This window comes from Erythranthe guttata, chromosome 5 (genome assembly GCF_056151865.1).
Source record: "Erythranthe guttata isolate IM_541 chromosome 5, IM_541, whole genome shotgun sequence".
Taxonomy (NCBI): domain Eukaryota; kingdom Viridiplantae; phylum Streptophyta; class Magnoliopsida; order Lamiales; family Phrymaceae; genus Erythranthe; species Erythranthe guttata.
Window position 1 is genome coordinate 5,136,745 of NC_142537.1, and position 18,146 is coordinate 5,154,890.

General features: G+C 36.4%; 4 protein-coding genes across 6 annotated transcripts; 2 read left to right on the forward strand and 2 right to left on the reverse strand.

The window, feature by feature from the left end:
- The first annotated feature begins 2,947 nt into the window (after positions 1 to 2,947).
- Positions 2,948 to 7,322, forward strand: LOC105962420 (syntaxin-22). The gene is made up of 7 exons (XM_012986728.2): positions 2,948 to 3,727; positions 4,627 to 4,720; positions 4,975 to 5,114; positions 5,323 to 5,397; positions 6,334 to 6,491; positions 6,576 to 6,676; positions 6,933 to 7,322. The coding sequence occupies exons 1-7, from the start codon at positions 3,540 to 3,542 to the stop codon at positions 6,996 to 6,998; spliced, it is 822 nt and encodes a 273-aa protein (XP_012842182.1). The 5' UTR covers positions 2,948 to 3,539; the 3' UTR covers positions 6,999 to 7,322.
- A 380-nt stretch (positions 7,323 to 7,702) lies between these two features.
- On the reverse strand, positions 7,703 to 9,788 carry LOC105962411 (phosphatidylinositol-glycan biosynthesis class X-like protein). Of its 3 annotated transcripts, XM_088818710.1 has the most exons (6): positions 9,493 to 9,788; positions 9,155 to 9,393; positions 8,949 to 9,057; positions 8,487 to 8,832; positions 8,234 to 8,400; positions 7,703 to 8,050 (listed from the first exon to the last, which is right to left on the reverse strand). In XM_088818710.1, the coding sequence occupies exons 3-6, from the start codon at positions 9,045 to 9,047 to the stop codon at positions 7,760 to 7,762; spliced, it is 903 nt and encodes a 300-aa protein (XP_088674836.1). In that variant the 5' UTR covers positions 9,048 to 9,057; positions 9,155 to 9,393; positions 9,493 to 9,788; the 3' UTR covers positions 7,703 to 7,759. The 3 variants fall into 3 exon arrangements, with proteins under 3 accessions (XP_088674836.1, XP_088674837.1, XP_012842172.1); XM_088818711.1 differs by lacking the exon at positions 9,155 to 9,393 and having other exon boundaries at positions 9,493 to 9,643; XM_012986718.2 differs by lacking the exon at positions 9,493 to 9,788 and having other exon boundaries at positions 9,155 to 9,441.
- Positions 9,789 to 9,866: 78 nt separating this feature from the next.
- SAMBA (valine-tRNA ligase) lies at positions 9,867 to 12,280 on the forward strand. The gene is made up of 3 exons (XM_012986719.2): positions 9,867 to 10,026; positions 10,981 to 11,091; positions 12,051 to 12,280. Exons 1-3 carry the CDS (start codon positions 9,867 to 9,869, stop codon positions 12,104 to 12,106), a joined length of 327 nt encoding a protein of 108 aa, XP_012842173.1. The 3' UTR covers positions 12,107 to 12,280.
- Positions 12,281 to 13,100: 820 nt separating this feature from the next.
- Positions 13,101 to 17,680, reverse strand: HSFA1D (heat shock transcription factor A1D). The gene is made up of 2 exons (XM_012986729.2): positions 17,132 to 17,680; positions 13,101 to 14,560 (listed from the first exon to the last, which is right to left on the reverse strand). Exons 1-2 carry the CDS (start codon positions 17,411 to 17,413, stop codon positions 13,397 to 13,399), a joined length of 1,446 nt encoding a protein of 481 aa, XP_012842183.2. The 5' UTR covers positions 17,414 to 17,680; the 3' UTR covers positions 13,101 to 13,396.
- Between the last annotated feature and the right edge of the window lie 466 nt (positions 17,681 to 18,146).

The following is an 18,146-nucleotide window of genomic DNA, read 5'->3' on the forward strand; positions in this document are numbered from 1 at the left end:
CCTCATAAATGTACAAAAATTGTAATTATTTTATATAAAAATTCAAGATGATAGATTGACAATGGCAGAAAAAAAAAATGCACAACTTCTATGTCCCCAAGTCCAACTGCATGCGGCAAAAATAAGGAATCAATAAATAAAAATCCAAAAACGAATTTAAAAATGTCGTCGAGTAAACTTAATCGACTACGTTTCCATCCTCCGCGAACTTTCTTCGTCCTCGCTGATATTCCAAAAAAAATCTTATATCTACTTCCCATCGTCACCACACAGTCACCACATCACATCATCACCATCCCCACCTCCACCCACAATATCATCCACACAATCTAGCCAAAACCCTACCGTCGTTTCCCCTACCGTTAAGTCATGTTAAAGAATCCTTTCATTTTCTATGTTGACTGACCATTGCACTAGATGTTGGACAATTTCGGATAACAATACCTTTATAGTTATGTATAAAAGGTGTGCATCTTTCTTTCCTTGTACTCAATTTACTCTCTTTTTTTTTTCATGTTTCTTCCCTAATTTTATTTTCCACAAACCTAAAATTTCACATAAATTTTCCGAAAAAAAAAATTACATTTTGAGAATTATGTATATTTTCCTTTTAAATTTATCAAAATTTCCAATTTTGTTCCCAACCTAAAAATATCACCCAAAATTTATGAATTTCTTTTATTCTGGATTTTTTCAAAATTCTTTTAGATTTTTGAAATTTTATAATTTCATATTCAGCCTAAAAAAATCTTGATTTAAAATGCTTCGCGCAATTCTAATTCTCAAAATTCTTACGTCCAAATATTACATGACATGTTTTTGTAAACTATTTGACGATGCAACCGGATTGCTACATGATAAAGTAAAATATAATAATCAAGTACGCTACATAAACTAACGGTGTTAGAGATTTGAGGGTCGACTGTTAAGCTGAGGGGCCACTTTGTCGCATTTTGTTGTATAAGGAATCATATGCGACAACGATGATAGTATGGAGGTGCAATTTGCATTTAACACCTTTTATTTATTCTTATTAAAAAAAAAAAACTACATGTTATATGTTTTACCCTTTTTATCTCTAATTTAAAAACTGAAATGATTTGTGCAGACACCATTTAATTGTGCATGCACTTTTTTTTTTGCTATTCTTCAAAAATCAAAAGGTAAATATTCTTACAAACTCAAGCTTTTGGAGTTCGATTTCAGATCCCGACCGAGACGACAACAAATCAGAGGTAATTTCTACATTTTTTTTTATTGTTTTATTACGTAGATTATAATTATTGATTTTTTTTTTAAAGAAGCATCTGGTAGTACTCGCGCGATTCTACACGAGTATAGTGGAGTTACTCATGTAGATACACACAAGAAGATAAATGTATGTTTTTTTTTAATGGAGAATACGTATGTTTTGATTGAATTTTTTTGAAAAATAATGGAGCTCGTGTGTTATTGGCGAACAGGGGGTTGTGCTCGTGTCAAACCACGCGAGCTCATTTCATCGAGCTCGCCTAAAATCACACGAGCTCTATTTATTTTAATTTTTGTTTTTGTTTTTTGCTCGTGTGAAAACACACGAGCAGATCTATTGTCCTTGCGTGCCTGCACACGAGGAAAATAGATATGCTCGAGTGTTTTCACACGAGCAATTTTTTTTTTCTTTTTTAATTTTTTAATTTTTTAATTTTTTAATTTTAATTAAATACTAATTCCGTTTTTATGTTAAATTATAAATGGCCGGAGGTAGAGGGAAAAGTTTAATGAGTCAAGTTGCGGGAAAATGTAAGAGTTTGATGAAAGCTTTGGATGGGAAGTCGAACAATCCGGATGATCCGTATCGTATTGGAGACCGGGGATTTCTTGCATCCGATCGTAGAAGGAAAGCAACGGCAAGAGAAGAAGCCAAAAGAGCGAGGGAAGAAGCTATTCCAGTCGGAGTCGGGCCTTCTGTACCTATTGCTGATGATCTTCAAGTCGGTCGAGTAGGGGTCGTGGGGGGGCCGAGGATAAGGGGTAGATGATCGAGGATTAGACAGTAGGATGGTTATAACTGTTGTAATATTATGACTATTTTTTTTCCATTTTCATTGGTTCAGTATTAGGATGATGGTTATTCAGTTTTCTATTTTGATTGTGTTGAAGAATTACTCGATTTTCTATTTTGATTGTGTTGAAGAGTTACTCGATTTTTTCTATTTTGATTGTGTTGAAAAATTACTCGATTTTCTATTCATGATGTACTCAAATATTACCCGATTTAGTATTTTTATTAAGTTGAAACCATAAAATGAAATTAAAAAGAGTATGTGGTTGTGTAATTCTACGCGAGCAAATGCTCTTTGTTCGCGTAAAACTAAGCGAGTGTAATTTTTTTAATATTTTTTAAATATCTACTCGCGTGGTTTTCACGCGAACATGGATGTTTTGCTCGCGTAATATCATACGAGCAAAACTTCCTTGTTCGCGTGAGACCACGCGAGGAGATATTTAAAAAAAAAAAATTAGAATATTTAAAACATAGCTCGCATAATTTAACACGAGCACCGTCTGAGAACTCGCCTGAAATTACACGAACAAAAAAAATATCTTCATGTACTCGTGTGATATTACACGACCACATGGCATGTGGTCGTGTAATATCACACGAGTACATGAATATTCGAGAAAAAACGAAAACATTACATTTGGGTCTATATTCGTTGGATCCATTTCAGAAATTATTGAATATCTTAATTTTTTTGACTTGACTGTTCAAATTCAGGTTTTAAATGGATTATGATTTATGAGGTTTGATAGAAAAAATATAATAAGAGAAAAACTTATGGTAAATAAGTAAAAAGTTATGGTAAAAAAATGTCCAAAGCGCATATAACCAAAGGAACAAATTGTAGTAGGGTAGGTAGGTGCTTTGGTCTATAAGCAACGGCGTCGACAATCCACGTGTTTCATACAAAAGGCCGCCTGACTCCACACACACACATACACAAGCTGCTCTCCCACACCTCAGAGAGAGATAGAGAGAGAGAGAGAGAGAGAGAGAGAGAGAGAGAGAGAGACCCAATCATTCTGTCCTTTTCGTTTCTCTCTCCAATTTTTTTTTTTTTTTTTTTTGATAATTGTTTCTCTCTCTGATTTCAATCCAACAAAACTTCCTTTCCTATTTCTCGTCAAAAAAGAAAAAAAGAAAAACAAAGAAAAGGTCACCCGTACCAAATTCTCTCTTTCTCCTCGATCAATTCTTTCCTCGATTTCGTTTCAATTCCCCCCACCCAACCAAAATTCCACTGTTTTGTGTTGCGATCATCTCTGTTGTATTCCGTTCAGCTAGAATCTCCTATTTCGCAGTAAATCTGCCCAATTAGGATTCCTAGGGTTTTGATTCTTCTCCAAAGTCCTCAATTTTGAGAATTTCTTTGATAATTCTCTCTTCCTTGTGATTATATTTAGAGAATTTTGGTTGGGGGTTTGATTTTTTTACGGTTTCGGAAAGACAGGTATTTTATTTTTATAATCTATTATTCATAGAAAGAGGAGGAGATATGAGTTTTCAGGATCTTGAAGCGGGGCGTGTAGTTGGGGCACGGAGGGGGTACGTGAATGGGAGGCAGGACCCCACGCAGGCCGTGGCCTCCGGAATATTCCAGATCAACACGGCGGTTTCCACATTCCAGCGCCTTGTTAATACTCTTGGTACCCCAAAGGACACCCCCGAACTCCGCGAAAAGCTGTTAGTCTTTTTTTTCTATTTTTATAATTAATTTGATTCTGTTTCGTATTTTGTAGTTTTCGTTGTTTGAAGCATGAAGTTGACTTTTGTGGAGTTTTTGATTGTAATGTAGTATTGTTTCTGGATTGATTCGATAGAAATTTTCTATCTTTAGTCGGAGCTGGAGGTTAGAGTCTGATGTTGTGAATCTATGCAATCATGATGTGAGCCAATATGTTTTGTGTAAATTTCGTGATTACCATTTCACACTTACGAGAACCAGATGTAATGCTGAAGCAATTCCAATTGTCTACCCAGCTCTATAATTGGGGCTAATGACAGTCTGCACTCAAATCATTTAGAAAACTCGAGATGAGCCTAAGATATACAGTGCAGGCGCTATAAGCCTCTTATATTAGTGAAAGAGATTCTTTGGCTAGTAGTAAACTCGTAGATTCCTTGAATAATTAGGACTGGTAGCATGAATACTGGAATGAGGATTTGCAGGCATTAGTTCTGGAATATTCCCTGCATATGTGTATACACTAAACGGGCAAGACTAAAGACCATTTCGATGGGCCCGCTCAAGGCGTTGTTTGCATGATTTTTCCTTGACTAACAGGATTAATTTCGACCCAATTATATCTCTATGGAGCCTTTGTTTTTGGTAGACCCTGTGTTGGTACTTCTAGTCATCTGGGACTTTACTCGATGCCTATCAGGGACACCTTAAACCTTTCGTATCCATTAAACAGATTGCAGTCTTTCATCTGTGATTTACAACCAGTTGTTCTTATTGTCTGTAGCTTGTTGAGGATGTTGGTGATTTTAAATACATCATATGATTTCTCTATGCAATTGCTGCTGATATTGTTATGTAATAAATTTGGGAGTCTTAAGCTGGTTTCACTCAACTGCAGGCACAAAACCCGGCTACATATTGGACAGTTAGTGAAGGATACTTCAGCTAAGCTTAAACAAGCTAGTGAAGCAGACCATAATGTTGAAGTCAGTGTAAGTTTCTTCCTTGCCTAACTGCTGATTCAGAAGTCGTGTTTTATTATATTATATCTATTATTAACTCCTGGAATCCGGTTTGCCAGCAAGAATATATTTTAATTTCTCTTGAAACCAAAAAAAAATGCCAGAGGATGATATTTGTAGTCCTTGAGTTGTTTACAAAATTTCAAGTGGTGAATTTTGGTGATTGAAGCCTTATTCTCACCAAAATGTTTAGGTGATCATGATTGACATCATTCTCCGTGCAGGCAAGCAAGAAAATTACAGACGCTAAACTTGCAAAAGACTTTCAAGCAGTACTAAAGGAATTTCAGAAGGCTCAGCGGCTTGCTGCTGAAAGGGAGACTGCTTATACTCCTTTTGTTCCGCAATCAGTTCTGCCTTCTAGGTAATGAATTCTATGGGGACTTATACTCGTTCTGGTTTCAAAGCTATATTTATCTGTAAACATCATTTTTTTTGCGGAACTCTACATATAGTAAGCATTTTGTGAGTGGTGGATCATTTAGTTAAATCTAAAATGTCATTTCATGTTGTTTATCTTCATTGGAGCTTTGTTTCAGCTTTATCTAATCGTGGAAACTAATATTCTGCAGCTATTCAGCTGGAGATTTTGATGGAAGTGCGGATAAATATTCAGAACAGCGAGTGCTTCTTGCAGAATCTAGAAGGTACATAAAATTTTGAAATTTGATTTTATGATGATTGTGCTTAGCATGTGGCAAACTGATAAACTCAGCTGTTCATGAACAGTCCATTGTAAATTTGATATCTTTGATTGAATTAAAGAGAAGTGCAGGCATGAAAATTGCAACGAATATTTGCAGTACCATTAGGTGTCCATAGAAATAGTCTCATTCTATAATTTGTTACCGTGCATAGTTCTTATGGGACTCCTTGCATATATTTTCATATGCTACTTCAATTACAAGGAACATCTACAAACTCTTTGAGCTTATCATGAGTGCCAGCAACTTTACTTATAGATGAATATATATCCAGACATACAACCTTATTTGGCTGATATTCATCCCTTTTTCAGAAAGTATTCATGCTAGTACATTGATAGACAGTGCTAATATGAATTTGATAAGTGCTGAGGTAATTGATTTCCTGCAAAAATGCATTTGTTATGCTGTCAATTCAATTCCGAAAAAAAAGAGAAAAAATATCAATTCCGAAAATGAAACTGATTTACGGTTCTTTCTTGTATATTCTCATAAGTTCAGCTATAAGAAAAGGCCATATCTTCAGGGAATATTTAGTTGGTGGAAAAAAATGCTTGGAAGTTTTCTACATGTTCATTATTTATTGATTCCTGCTTAATAATTTGCCATTTTTTTCTTTCTATTTGTTTCTTTTTATTACTCTCTATGTTGTAGGTTTCTTAGTAGTAGGTCATAGTTTATATATTGATTGATTGATGATTAATAATTTCGTTGCATATCACATTAAAGTCCCCTACTCACCTTTGTCCCTTATGGGAAGCTCGATATCGACTTTGAATATTTGAGGAATAGTGATATCCCTAGTTAGCTGGCAAAATGGTCGTCAGAAAGCATTTCTATAAAGTATTGTTTGCTAAGTCACTAGTGCTTATGCTACAGGCAGGACTTTGTGCTGTTGGACAATGAAATTTCTTTTAATGAAGCTATCATAGAGGAACGAGAGCAGGGAATACAAGAAATTCAACAACAAATTGGTGAAGTGAATGAGATTTTCAAAGATCTTGCGGTACTGGTTCACGAGCAAGGAACTATGATTGGTGAATCATTTGCCCTAGCCCATCATTAGATTTTAATATGCTGGTTTAACCAATCTAACTTAAGAATTTGTTCGTCTTGTGCAGATGATGTTAGCTCCAATATCGAGGGTGCTCATGCAGCTACTGCTCAAGGAAAATCCCAACTGGTTAAAGCAGCTAAAACCCAGAGATCAAACTCATCTTTGGTGAGTTATAGACGAACCTATATAATGAGGCATAATCATATCGCACTTCATTTCTACTATCTTATGTCAAAATTGCTACTTCGATGCCACTATTTGTTGTTGCCCATTTATTTTTTGATAAATCTTTTGTTACCCGTGTCATCAGCTTCGATTAACTGACGATAATAGTTGCAAAGTGCTTTTAGCGCCTCGTGTCATTTTTCATCATATTTATTAAGTAGCGGAATTCTCATTTTTCTTAAATTTCCTTTTGCAGGCTTGCTTACTACTCGTGATATTCGGCATCGTGCTTCTCATAGTGATCATAGTACTTGCTGCCTGATCGGATCTCCCAAAAAATGGTGACAAGTGTCATTTGATGTTTGGTGGTTAAGTTTGTTTGCAATATCTGCAAGCATTGTGGCTTTTTGAGTGTGTTACTGCTTGTTAAATCAAAAAGGCTTTTGTGACAAAAGAACTATAACGATATTATGTGGTTGAATACAGATTCCTTCATGGTTGAAGGTGGGGGTGCTAACGAGTACTCCATCCTGTAAATTCTGTCTTCTCGTTTTTTTATTCTCGTGTTGCGTGCTTGTGTATGGGATTCACCGACTTCTTCCATTGTCTTAAGATTATCCACTATCATTGTTGCCTAGGTTTTTTATTTGCTGCTTTTATCGATGCTGCTTTCTCTCTCTCTCCTTTTTTTTTGTTTCTTTTTTTTTTTTTTTTTTTTTTTTTGATGTTCTAGCACATGAATTATCACAAGTAGCCAACATCCTGAGTTTATGGTTCGCGTCAATTCGATTAGATATTGGCTGCTAAACTTTGCACTTAGCTTTATAGCTTTTCCATTATCGTTAGGCAAACGACACTAAGCTCATTTATTAAGTACATAAATAATGGGATTGAATTTTGGAATTCTATACGATTTGTTTCCCATACAACATTGTATAGTATTGATCTCTTACAGTTCGTCCTCTAAATTGCAGAAGGAGAAAATGCGAGCAATGCTTCACATTTTGACTAATAAGAGCTCTAACATGAGAGAATAAACAGAGAAACTTCAATAACGAACCTCAGAATATGTTCAGTAACATGCTATGATCGTTTCAATTTATCCGAGCCTTGACTATCTGAATAAAAAATAGATGTCAATACAATAATTGAAGAAGCCAAAACAGCGAAGCCAAAAGTGACAGCCGATACAAATTCGGCATGTTTCTTGATTCCACATGGTATTTCCCACATAACAGGACTAGCTTCCCTGTCCAAAATATTGTTATCAGGCATCGAAACACATCTCCTTTTATGCACATCTCCTTCAAGATTGCAGCACATAAATATATCCGGTTGCCCGAATTCAACCCTCGAAAATTCATGTCCTAAAGGCTGTAAAGCAAAGGACCAAAAAAAAAAAACAATAAGCAAGACTAATTACAGAAACATTAACATAGATACGATTATTTTCCCTTTTGGCCGGTTCAACTGATTAGCAAATTACCAACTTAAAAGGCGAAGAAAGATTTCGCAAAGAGCGTTGTAAACTAGAAAGTCAACTCCCAAATAACTTACTGGATATCGTGCATGCAACGGAACCACAAGGTTGACTTCCAAATAATCCTTATTTATTGACAAGACGTTGGAAGCAATGCTCATATGTATTTCCACAACTGATCTATTAGAGCGGAAAGAAGGTAGTTCTAAATTTGTATCACCGAAGACACCTGCATCGCTAAAAACTGCAAAAAAAAAAAAAAAAAAGTAATAAAAACCTTCAAAAATTTGCTTTTAAAATTGTAATAGCCATAAATAAATATATATATACCGCCACGCTGGACAAGATGATCGAGCTCGAAAGGGTCAGCAAAGACTCCAGATGGCAGTTTTTCAACGACTATTACTTCACAAGAACGTGCATCGAGTTCTGGTTTGAGTTTCGGTTTCAAGTCAAATGTGATCGAAGAATGTAAGTGACGATGAGAACCTTCACCAGTAACATTGCGATGTAGATGGGACAATGTGGGTACAACATGGTTTTTATTTACAACTACTTCTGACAAGCCAAGTGGGATTTCATTTGCTACGAAATCGTGAAACTCTTGTCCTAATAAATTATCGTGTTTCTCGAAAAAACATTTTGCAATGTATTTATCCGTACAACCTGTCTGTGCCTGTAAAAACGTAAAATGCAGGACGATTAAAAGCTTTTGACAGCATACAAACACGGAGAAAAACTAATAATAGGCTTAGAATCTCAATGGGTTTGAGTAAATCAATTTTCACTCACGTAAATGGAGGCATCTGCGTAAGATGCGACGTTCATCAGAAATACGAGAACGAATCCTATCATCGAACTTATTTGCGCTTGAAATCGATGAACTTCCATTTACGCGCACCTGACGTGAGACGAAGGAACGATGCATCAAAATATTAATTGCTAAATGTGGCAAAAATATGACATGAATTCCCTGAATCAGAATGAAAATCCCTTACCCTACAAAACAATTGCGTATAAAGAAACCTTCAAAATTAACACCTTTATCGCAACAGTGACTTGTACCCAACTAGCCAGATAGTTGAATGGGCGGGATTAGGGCTCAAATTCTATACAACAATTAGGTTTCAAAATCGGTATTGGGATGGGGTTAAAAAACCAGTACCGAATGAATTCAGCACCGGTTTCTGCATCATTTTTTGGTCTTCTTCTTCGTCAAATTAGGTCAAAATTCGGCCTGTTTTGTACCGATTTGTATGTTTCGGATCAGGAAATCGATTGTTTCAAACACCAAATTCGACTTCGATAACACAAATTAAAAAACCTATTCACTCACTTATGGAAAAATGCAGACGGACGATGAGGATAACTCGGTAATTGGCTTTCGACGGTGGTTGTCGGCGGCGGACGAACGGTGGCGCCGTGGAGATGGCTTGCGTCTGAAAAAAAAAAGACAGATGGGAATTTGTCTTATTTTTCGTTGAATTAATCCAATTTACAGGAAATAGGACTTTAAGCAAATAAAAAATATTGTTTGGGGTTTTGAAGGAAATAAAATAATTTATAGGGAGCAGAGACAAATTATCGATTAAATTAAAATGCCACGTCATTGTTCACTGTAATCAACCCCAAATAAAATGCCCTAATTTGAAATCGAACACACCACCAAAATTTGAAGCGCAGAGAGTAGTGAAATAAAATAGAAAAGAAATGAGCAGCGGCAGCTTGTCGTCGGCGGGAGTGGCTGCGCCGTCTTCATCAACAATGGACGACGATCACCATCTGCATCATGAACTAGCTCTAGCGGCGGCGGCGGCGGCGGATGTTAACGGAATCTCGATTCTAGATAGCAAGGATCAAGCCCTACTTGGTCAGTCATTCAAATTTTTTTTTTCTTTTTTTCTATTAATTTTTCATTTCTTCCTTCAAAATTCAATTTTGCAATTTCTGCAGTTAAGAGAAGTGTAAAAGTGTTCACTGCGTTATTCTTATTTTGTTACTATTATTGTAAAAGAAGAACTATAGTATAAAAAAGGGTAAATTGCTGTCACCCCGTCAAATTACGAAAAAGACCCTAATGTTTGGATAATTACAACCACCCATCAACTATGAATCTTCTTACATGTCCACCGCTGCAGTGTCAAATTTAGTGGAATCTTCTAGATTATGTGGAATATTCTCCAGTTTGTACCCGTTTTATCCCATTCCAGCTCCACATTTAGAATCAAGATGATCATAAGATGTGTATATTGGCTTGTAAATATTAGATTGCGGCGCATCTGAAACTGTTTTATTTGCACAAAACGAGAAACTAGAAAACATTTCACATAATCGAGAATATTATATTGAATTTGACACTATAAGAGTGATCGTGTAAGAAAATTCATAGTTGCGGGTAGTTGTTATTACCAAAATATGAGGGTTTTTTTTTCGTAATTTGACCTTACCTCATGGGGGTGGCCGTAATTTATACCTTATAAAAAAAATGATATAATGTGTATAAAGATAGAAAAAAGATGATACCAGCCTTCTTTTGATTTAATGATGAATGGCACTGCCAGTAAACATTAATTGGTAAAATTGCTTCAGAATACCTCTTTGATAGTTTTCCGTCGACATGAATTATAAGCTTACCGGTCAGTGATAAAAAAGATATCTTGTTCATCGAATAGGTCGTGAAGAATGGCCTAGCCTCGTTATGAATTATATGAATTTTTGGATTCAACTAATTCCCATGAGATTATTAGAACTCTTGTACGGTTGTACCCGATTAATCGTATTTAACCAAATTGGAAAATGTGACGGACTTGCCTTGCTTTTACAGCTCTGAAATCGGATTTAATGGCCAAACTCAATAAAGAGGTCAAGTCCCTGGATGATGACAGCTGGATGTTTGATGGACCTCGATCTTGCATTCACCAAATTCTGGGACCAGGTAAATCGTCATGCATCCTTGTCTATTTTAGTAATTTGGAAATTTATCTTTTAAGTGGCCAAATCCTTACAGAGAATATACTAGAAATGCTATTGCAATTTCTGTAATCAACTTTATTGCGTCGGAAAGAAAAGAAAATTTGAAAGCATAATCGATCTTGTTATAGGTATGCACTCATAAGCTATAGCCTTAATGATGGTTTGCATCTTAGTTTCCAATATCCAGACACATGATATGTGAAAGTAGTGCATTTTGCCTCATACGAAACGGAAATAGACTTCGAAATCGTTGAGTGGCTTGTAGCTTATTGACCTCTTTCAGATCCTTTTACGTCTTGGAAATACCCTTTTTTTATGACATACCCTTTCACTCCCAAATTTATGGACGGGCCAACTCTAATAAAGGCAGATCCGCATATATTTGTCATCATTGGTGAAAATTCTGTTTTAAATAGATGATTTGTGCGCGCTTATTTGATGGTGTAAGTCTAAGGCCATTTGTAGGGTTTTGCATGACATGCCCGCTTTAAATCAACGTCTTGTCGCGTGGATTCCTCGTGAGATGGACTCTTTTTGGTTGTCTGTTGAAAGTAGTTCTTAGCATCGGCAAATTGTGGCTTTGTTTTCATAAAAGGTCTCTATCGTAGCCAAACATCCTTTTTTACATAGGCTATCTCGATATACTTGAAGCATTGATGCCATGTAAAACGAATCGGTCCATTCTCATGTAGCCAAGGACGGTCAAGAAGCATGCTATATGACCTTATTGCATTATATTGACGAGTCCGTTTTATGGATTCAGTTAACATAAATAGATTACATTAAGCAACTTATCTCTTTTATTTAGTTTTCCGGTCAAACTGCAAACATCAGGTCCTTTATTACGAATAATCGCTAAAATTGTGTCATATTATATCCATATCTAATTACAGTTTTTATCGACTGATAAACTTGTCACAGGTGGTCTTCGACACAGGCGTGCAGAAATCTCAACTCGTCGTGACATACAAAAATGATTTAGAGCTGGTATCTATTTTCGTCACTTGCAAGTGAGCTTGATCTGAAATACGGTTATATGGAAAGGTACTTTTACTGAAGAAATCGTAATTGTAGCAGTTGGCCTAGAAATCTGTATGTTTATACAATGTAACAATATCTTTTGAAACGAAACGAAATGAACGTTTCTGAAACTTGTTCCAATAAGTAACTAATATTTTCTACTAACGCCATGAAATTACCCCAAATGAATACAATTCTCATGAAAATTATAGACATACATGGGAGATGTGCTAAAAAAATTCATATATTTTGGATCGTTGATTTAAAAGTAATTACTTCTCTTAAAATTAAGGGATGAAAGTTGGAATAAAATTTCCAATTACTATCGTCTCTGATTAAAAAGGTTCCAATTTCGTAACAACCTTTTTCGTTTTGATTTCCGATTTTTCTGAATTTTTATTTAATTATTGGAATTTCCAACTTCGATCTGATTTTAGTTTCCAATATCATACCTAAAAGAAAAACCTATAACGAATTTTCCCTCTTCTATTTAATTTCTTTTTTCTTTGCCTGCTTCCTCGCCTCATTCACGAAAATTACCAAAACTTAACAACAAATTTAAACTAATGTGATTTCCAAAACTTTTGGAATCAGAAATCGATTTTTACATTTAGAATTTTGAAATCGGAATTTGAAGTAGATATATTTTTGGAGAAAAATAAAATTGGAATTTTCCTGAAAAAGATTAATTCCGGGACTCCGTCCAATTTTAACCTACTTCAAACTGCAAAACGCTTAAAATGGCACTTCCACCCCAAAACGAGTACACGCGCAAATTGGTAACAAGATAGGGTGTTCTTGACTTCTTGCGCCAAACTGATAAATAATTTTACGCGCGCAACAGACCAAATCGGTTCGAATCCTAAAATCTAATAAAAAAATATAACTGAATGACTCAATAATACTAAATAAATCAAAATGTAAAACTTCATCCGATAAAATGCGAGAAAAAATCAAAAAAATATGAGCACTGCATGGGGGGCTGGTTTAGTTAATAATTAGCTGTGTTCAGTAATTAGGGTTGAACATCGGCAAAGGCAAAAACAACAAGACAATCGAACTACAAGTATATCAGATTAGAGAACTCTGGAGGGACGCAACAAAAAGACACAATATAACGTTCATCAAAAAAGTTGAGACGATACACTCTCCATATGTGCAAAGAATACAACACATTTCAGACCAAAGCGATATTAACCCTTTTTTTTTCAAAAGCTACGTACGTACGTACACGAGTTTAAGACAAACTATAATTTATCGGCATCTGAAGAGAGAAGCCCCAACTGCTGAGTCAGCTCCGCCACACGCTCAGATGATTTGTCAAACTCATTCTCCGACGCCTTGGCGTCTTCTCCCTTCTCAGGAGCATCAACAAAAATATCATCTGTTAGTACCGAATCCATCTCAGCCTCTCCTAATATCTTCTCCCAAAATGGGTCAACAACTTCAGGTAGCCCCTCCAACAAGTTACTGCTATCCCATTCCATATCCCTATCTGGACTAAACCCACCTATTTCAAACGGAATTTCACCGTCCAAGAAAATCCCGTTTTGCGTTTCGGAATTTCCCACCATGTCAAGATTGATTTGAGAGAGTTCCGGTATTATATCACTATCAGGCGGCAGTGGTGGCGGTGGTGGTGGAATGGTCCCTGGAGCAACTGCTCCTCCAATGGGCGGCGCTTGATTATCCGAACACGACGGCATAAATAACGGTACTTCTTGAAGAGTCACAGTCGAAGCAGTGCTGCAATCTAATGAACCGTCACCAATCAAGAAACCATCAGAACCATTTCCAAAGTTTTCTAGTCCAGGAGAAGGCGAAGAAGACGAAGTAGAATCTAGTTTCATAATCTGCCTCAGCATTGCTTTCGCAGCCTCGTTCATCATAGGTTGGTATTTCACAATCTGACCGTCGGTGGTGGGACCCACATCTTCAGAAACACCGTCGTCCTGCTTAAGTCTCCGTTTTTTGCTACCTTCCGATATGCGTCGGCCGCTGTTATTATCGTTCGGTTGCTGCATGAACTGTGCGAGAAAACCAGGACTGTTCATTGCCTTGGCCAAAAACGACATCATTTGCTGCTGGCGCTGCTCCATGCCCTGTAGACGGTGGACCATTGTCTGGAGCTGACCGTCGGTGGCTTGTTGTTGCTGCCTCAATCGGACAAGCTCCTGCATTAGGACATTCTTGTCCCTTTTCAGCCTCTCGACTTCCTCTTCGAGCCCAAATTTGCCGACCTCGACACATGGTCCTACTGCAGAAGTCTGAATGTTTGGTGGTTGCTGCTGGTGCTGAGGGTGTCCGTGTGCAGGTTTACGGCGACTGATGCCTTTGAGCAGATGTTTCTGTCCTCTTAAGAAACCCTCGTTTGCAAACTCCCAGCGGTCCGGGTCGACCTTTCTGAAACCCTGTTTCCCAAGAAAACTCCATTAAGTAGAATAAAATGCTCGCTAAAAGTTAACAATTGTGTTGAAATATTAAATATATAGAGAGAGAAGATATATAGGGAAATGGATGACAAAATGGATAACCTACAAGGACTTTCAAAATTAAATCCAACAGTTACAGGTCTTAAATGTGTAAATAACTTCTACCATATCCTTTATGAATATCAAGAAGCAAGTAGATGTACAAGAAAGCATTAGAACTGATGCCAAGAGCAGCATAATTCATCCACAAAGAGCAGACAGCACACTAGAATTGCATTAAGCAATCAGTTAATGGAAGTAAACATTGGCATCCTTGACATATTTCATGAACTTAGAATCGATGGCAAGTGGGCATTTTGCAAATTGGTCTACTTGACTTGAATTCCGTTCTCTATTAGATCAAGCTTGCAGTAGTTGATGATGAAAAAAGTTTGCAGTATTCCTTCTAAAATATAGGACAACAGTGATATATAACATGCCTTCAACTATATTCAGCACCTCAACAAAATTTAATTTGTACCCAGAGCAGAAATAATGCAGTTCATGCTCAGACCCGTAGTTATATACGCAAGACTATTTCAGAATCATAATCCTAAAATTCTTTGGTACCCGTAAAAAGTCCAAATATGTTATATTCCATCAACGGTGGAACATAGTAATATGAACAGAGGGATTTGCACCTGATTATTAACTCAATATGAGACTAACACTATATTTTAAGAGAAAATAAAATACACCTTAATTACATTTGAAGCATTGGAAAAACCTGCACATTTTTGCTTGCAACTTGGTTTTGAAGTCTAAATACAAAAGGTGATCAATTTTTATGTCTTTCAAAGAACAAATGGCATGGATTAGTTGGCTAGCATAGACATATGTGACCAACCAAAGGTAATGAAGCCAGAGAATTTACAAAATTGATAAGGTAATGAACTTCCACACGTGGAAAAGAAAAAAATGAGAGATTAGGTATTGATTCAAAATTTAATTGCATTTCTTTCATTATTAGAATTCACTACACTCTTGCATTTAACAAGGTGAGATAGTAAAAATAGACACTCAATTTGCAAATCCCTTTACCCAGCAAACACCAAACGACATGTTAGTTAAGTCTTTTCCAAAGAGTGAATTGGGATCAGGGGTTGAAATCCATAAATTATCATATATGTTCTTTCACAGTCAAATACTCTATAAGGATGACAATCATGCAGAAAGCCTTTTCAGAATTCAGTAGTTATTACAAATCTTTTCCAACCATAGTCGTAAAACCTCACAAAACACTTTATCAACCAGGTTGTAAACCCTTGTTGTACTTATCCTAGTTTATCAACAGAGAGATCAAAACTAACCCTTCTTGCAAGCATATTCCAATTCTCTAATCTGCAAACAAACACGCATGCATTTTTTACCAATTTTTTTTAATTCAAAATATCCTACTCAACACATCGAAGGGGCACAGAGATTTATTAGTCTCAGCACAGCCAATTAAGTTCATCAATGGCACCACGGAGAAGTTTTCAAAGAGTAACTTAAAAATCTTTATAATTTCATACTATACTAAAACCTTCTTAACTATTTAATCGTTGACTAGTTATCTAAATCAAATCAACTAACTACACTTTTGACTTCAAAAATATACAGTCTTGTGGAAAATCACAAAATATGCATCTAGCTCATTCTACTCAACATCAAATGCAACAAATTTCACAACCCAAAACGAACATGATTGATATGGTGGGAAAAGTATTTCAAATCAGATGTGACGTGACTAGACATCAACTGAAACAAAAGGAATACCACTAGGATAAATAGCTCAGATGAAATGAAGTTCAAACTTAAACTGAATCAAAGTCCATGGTCTCAATAAATCAATAGTACTAAATTGCTTCATGCCCCTAACCATTTCAAGTTGAATATCTAATTCAGACAAGAGTTAACACATACTCCAGATTCTAAAAGTTTCTCACATAACTAAAAATCACATTTAACTTCCAAGCCCTAACCATGGCACCTTCATAAATCCCCAGCAGGGACAGCACTACATAAAATTCGTAACACTCTAACGTATCATTTTTAAATTCCAACAGAAAAACAATCGCATTTCAACCTATCCTTACAGTATCATACTATCAACTCGTATAAGGTAGAAACAAATAAAAATGATAATTACGGACTCTAGACTGACGAACCATCAATTCAAAATTGCAGCCTCATGTTGGCGAACTGATTCATCAAACAAGGTACTAAATTCACTGATCCATGTAATTAACATTACCACGATCACAAAAAAATAAGCTGCTACATATAAATGAGATCGAAGATTTAAATAAAAACGGGGGGCGTGAAACATAGCAGTAGCTTGGAACCTATGCCCACTAACAATGTTCCATCTTGCAAGCACATCAACCATAATCACAATTGAACAAACAATCAAAAAAAAATCACGGGAATTATTTATTATTTAACATATAAACAAAGCCTAAGCAGAAGTAATCAGCAGCAATGGAAAAGGAGAGAGAGCAATAAAGAGGGGCAAGACAACGCACATACGTAGGTATTCAGTTGACGAACGAAGCTGGAGAAATTGTTGTGCTTGAAGTACTTAGGCAGCAAATCCTTGGCGAACTCCGCGGAATCCCAGACGATGAAGCTGTTGTTGGTGGCGCTCCACGACACTATCTTGTCCGTGCTCGGGTCATCCACCATGTCGTACGTCTTCACCAGGAACGGCGGCGGAGCGTTCGCCGCCGGCATCGGCGCCGGAGGTGGAGCTGCCCCTCCACCATCACCTCCGCCGTTGGTAACACTAGAAGAAGTAGAACCCGACTCCATAATTTAATACTACATTAAAAGGAAAAGGGAAAAAAAAAATAGATTACAGAAAGGTTTTATTGAATCAAATTGAAGAAATTAAACAATTTTCCGATGGGTTAGGTTTTATGTGAAAAAAGGGGGGGGAAAGAAAACCCTAGTTAGAATCGGGAGATAGAATTGGGGATTTTTTTTGTTTTGTGAGATAAAAGGGAAAAATAGTGGAAAGGGAGAGTGAGTGGGTTGTACGGTCAAAATACACGAGGAAGGGAGATGGGTTTCTTTTATAAATGACGTCATTGACACTTGTGTGGGATAATTACGCTTTTGCTTTTGGTCCGTATATTATACATTTATTTTGTTGTTCTTTATTTTTTTTTTTTTGGACCCTGAAATAACTTTGGCTGCGGCTATATGCAATACTAATTTTATTTGTACAAGACCAAATTAAAGAAATATTCTATTTTATTAAGATGAAATGACAGATATACTCATAAATTAAATTGACTTTTGTTTGCTCATGCAAGACCAAATAGCAAATAATGCAAAAAAAAAACATAAAATTTAAAAAAGAGAAAGCCCAGCCCCCTCTGAAACCCTTTCCATCGACACAGCAACACCGCCCAAGCTCCGCGGCCGCAGCCAGAGTAATAAATTGTGTAATTCCTCATTTTGTTCAACCTTAAGAAAAGAAAGGGGAAAAATCGACACAGCAACGCCGCCCAAGCTCCGCGGCCGCAGCCAGAGTAATTAA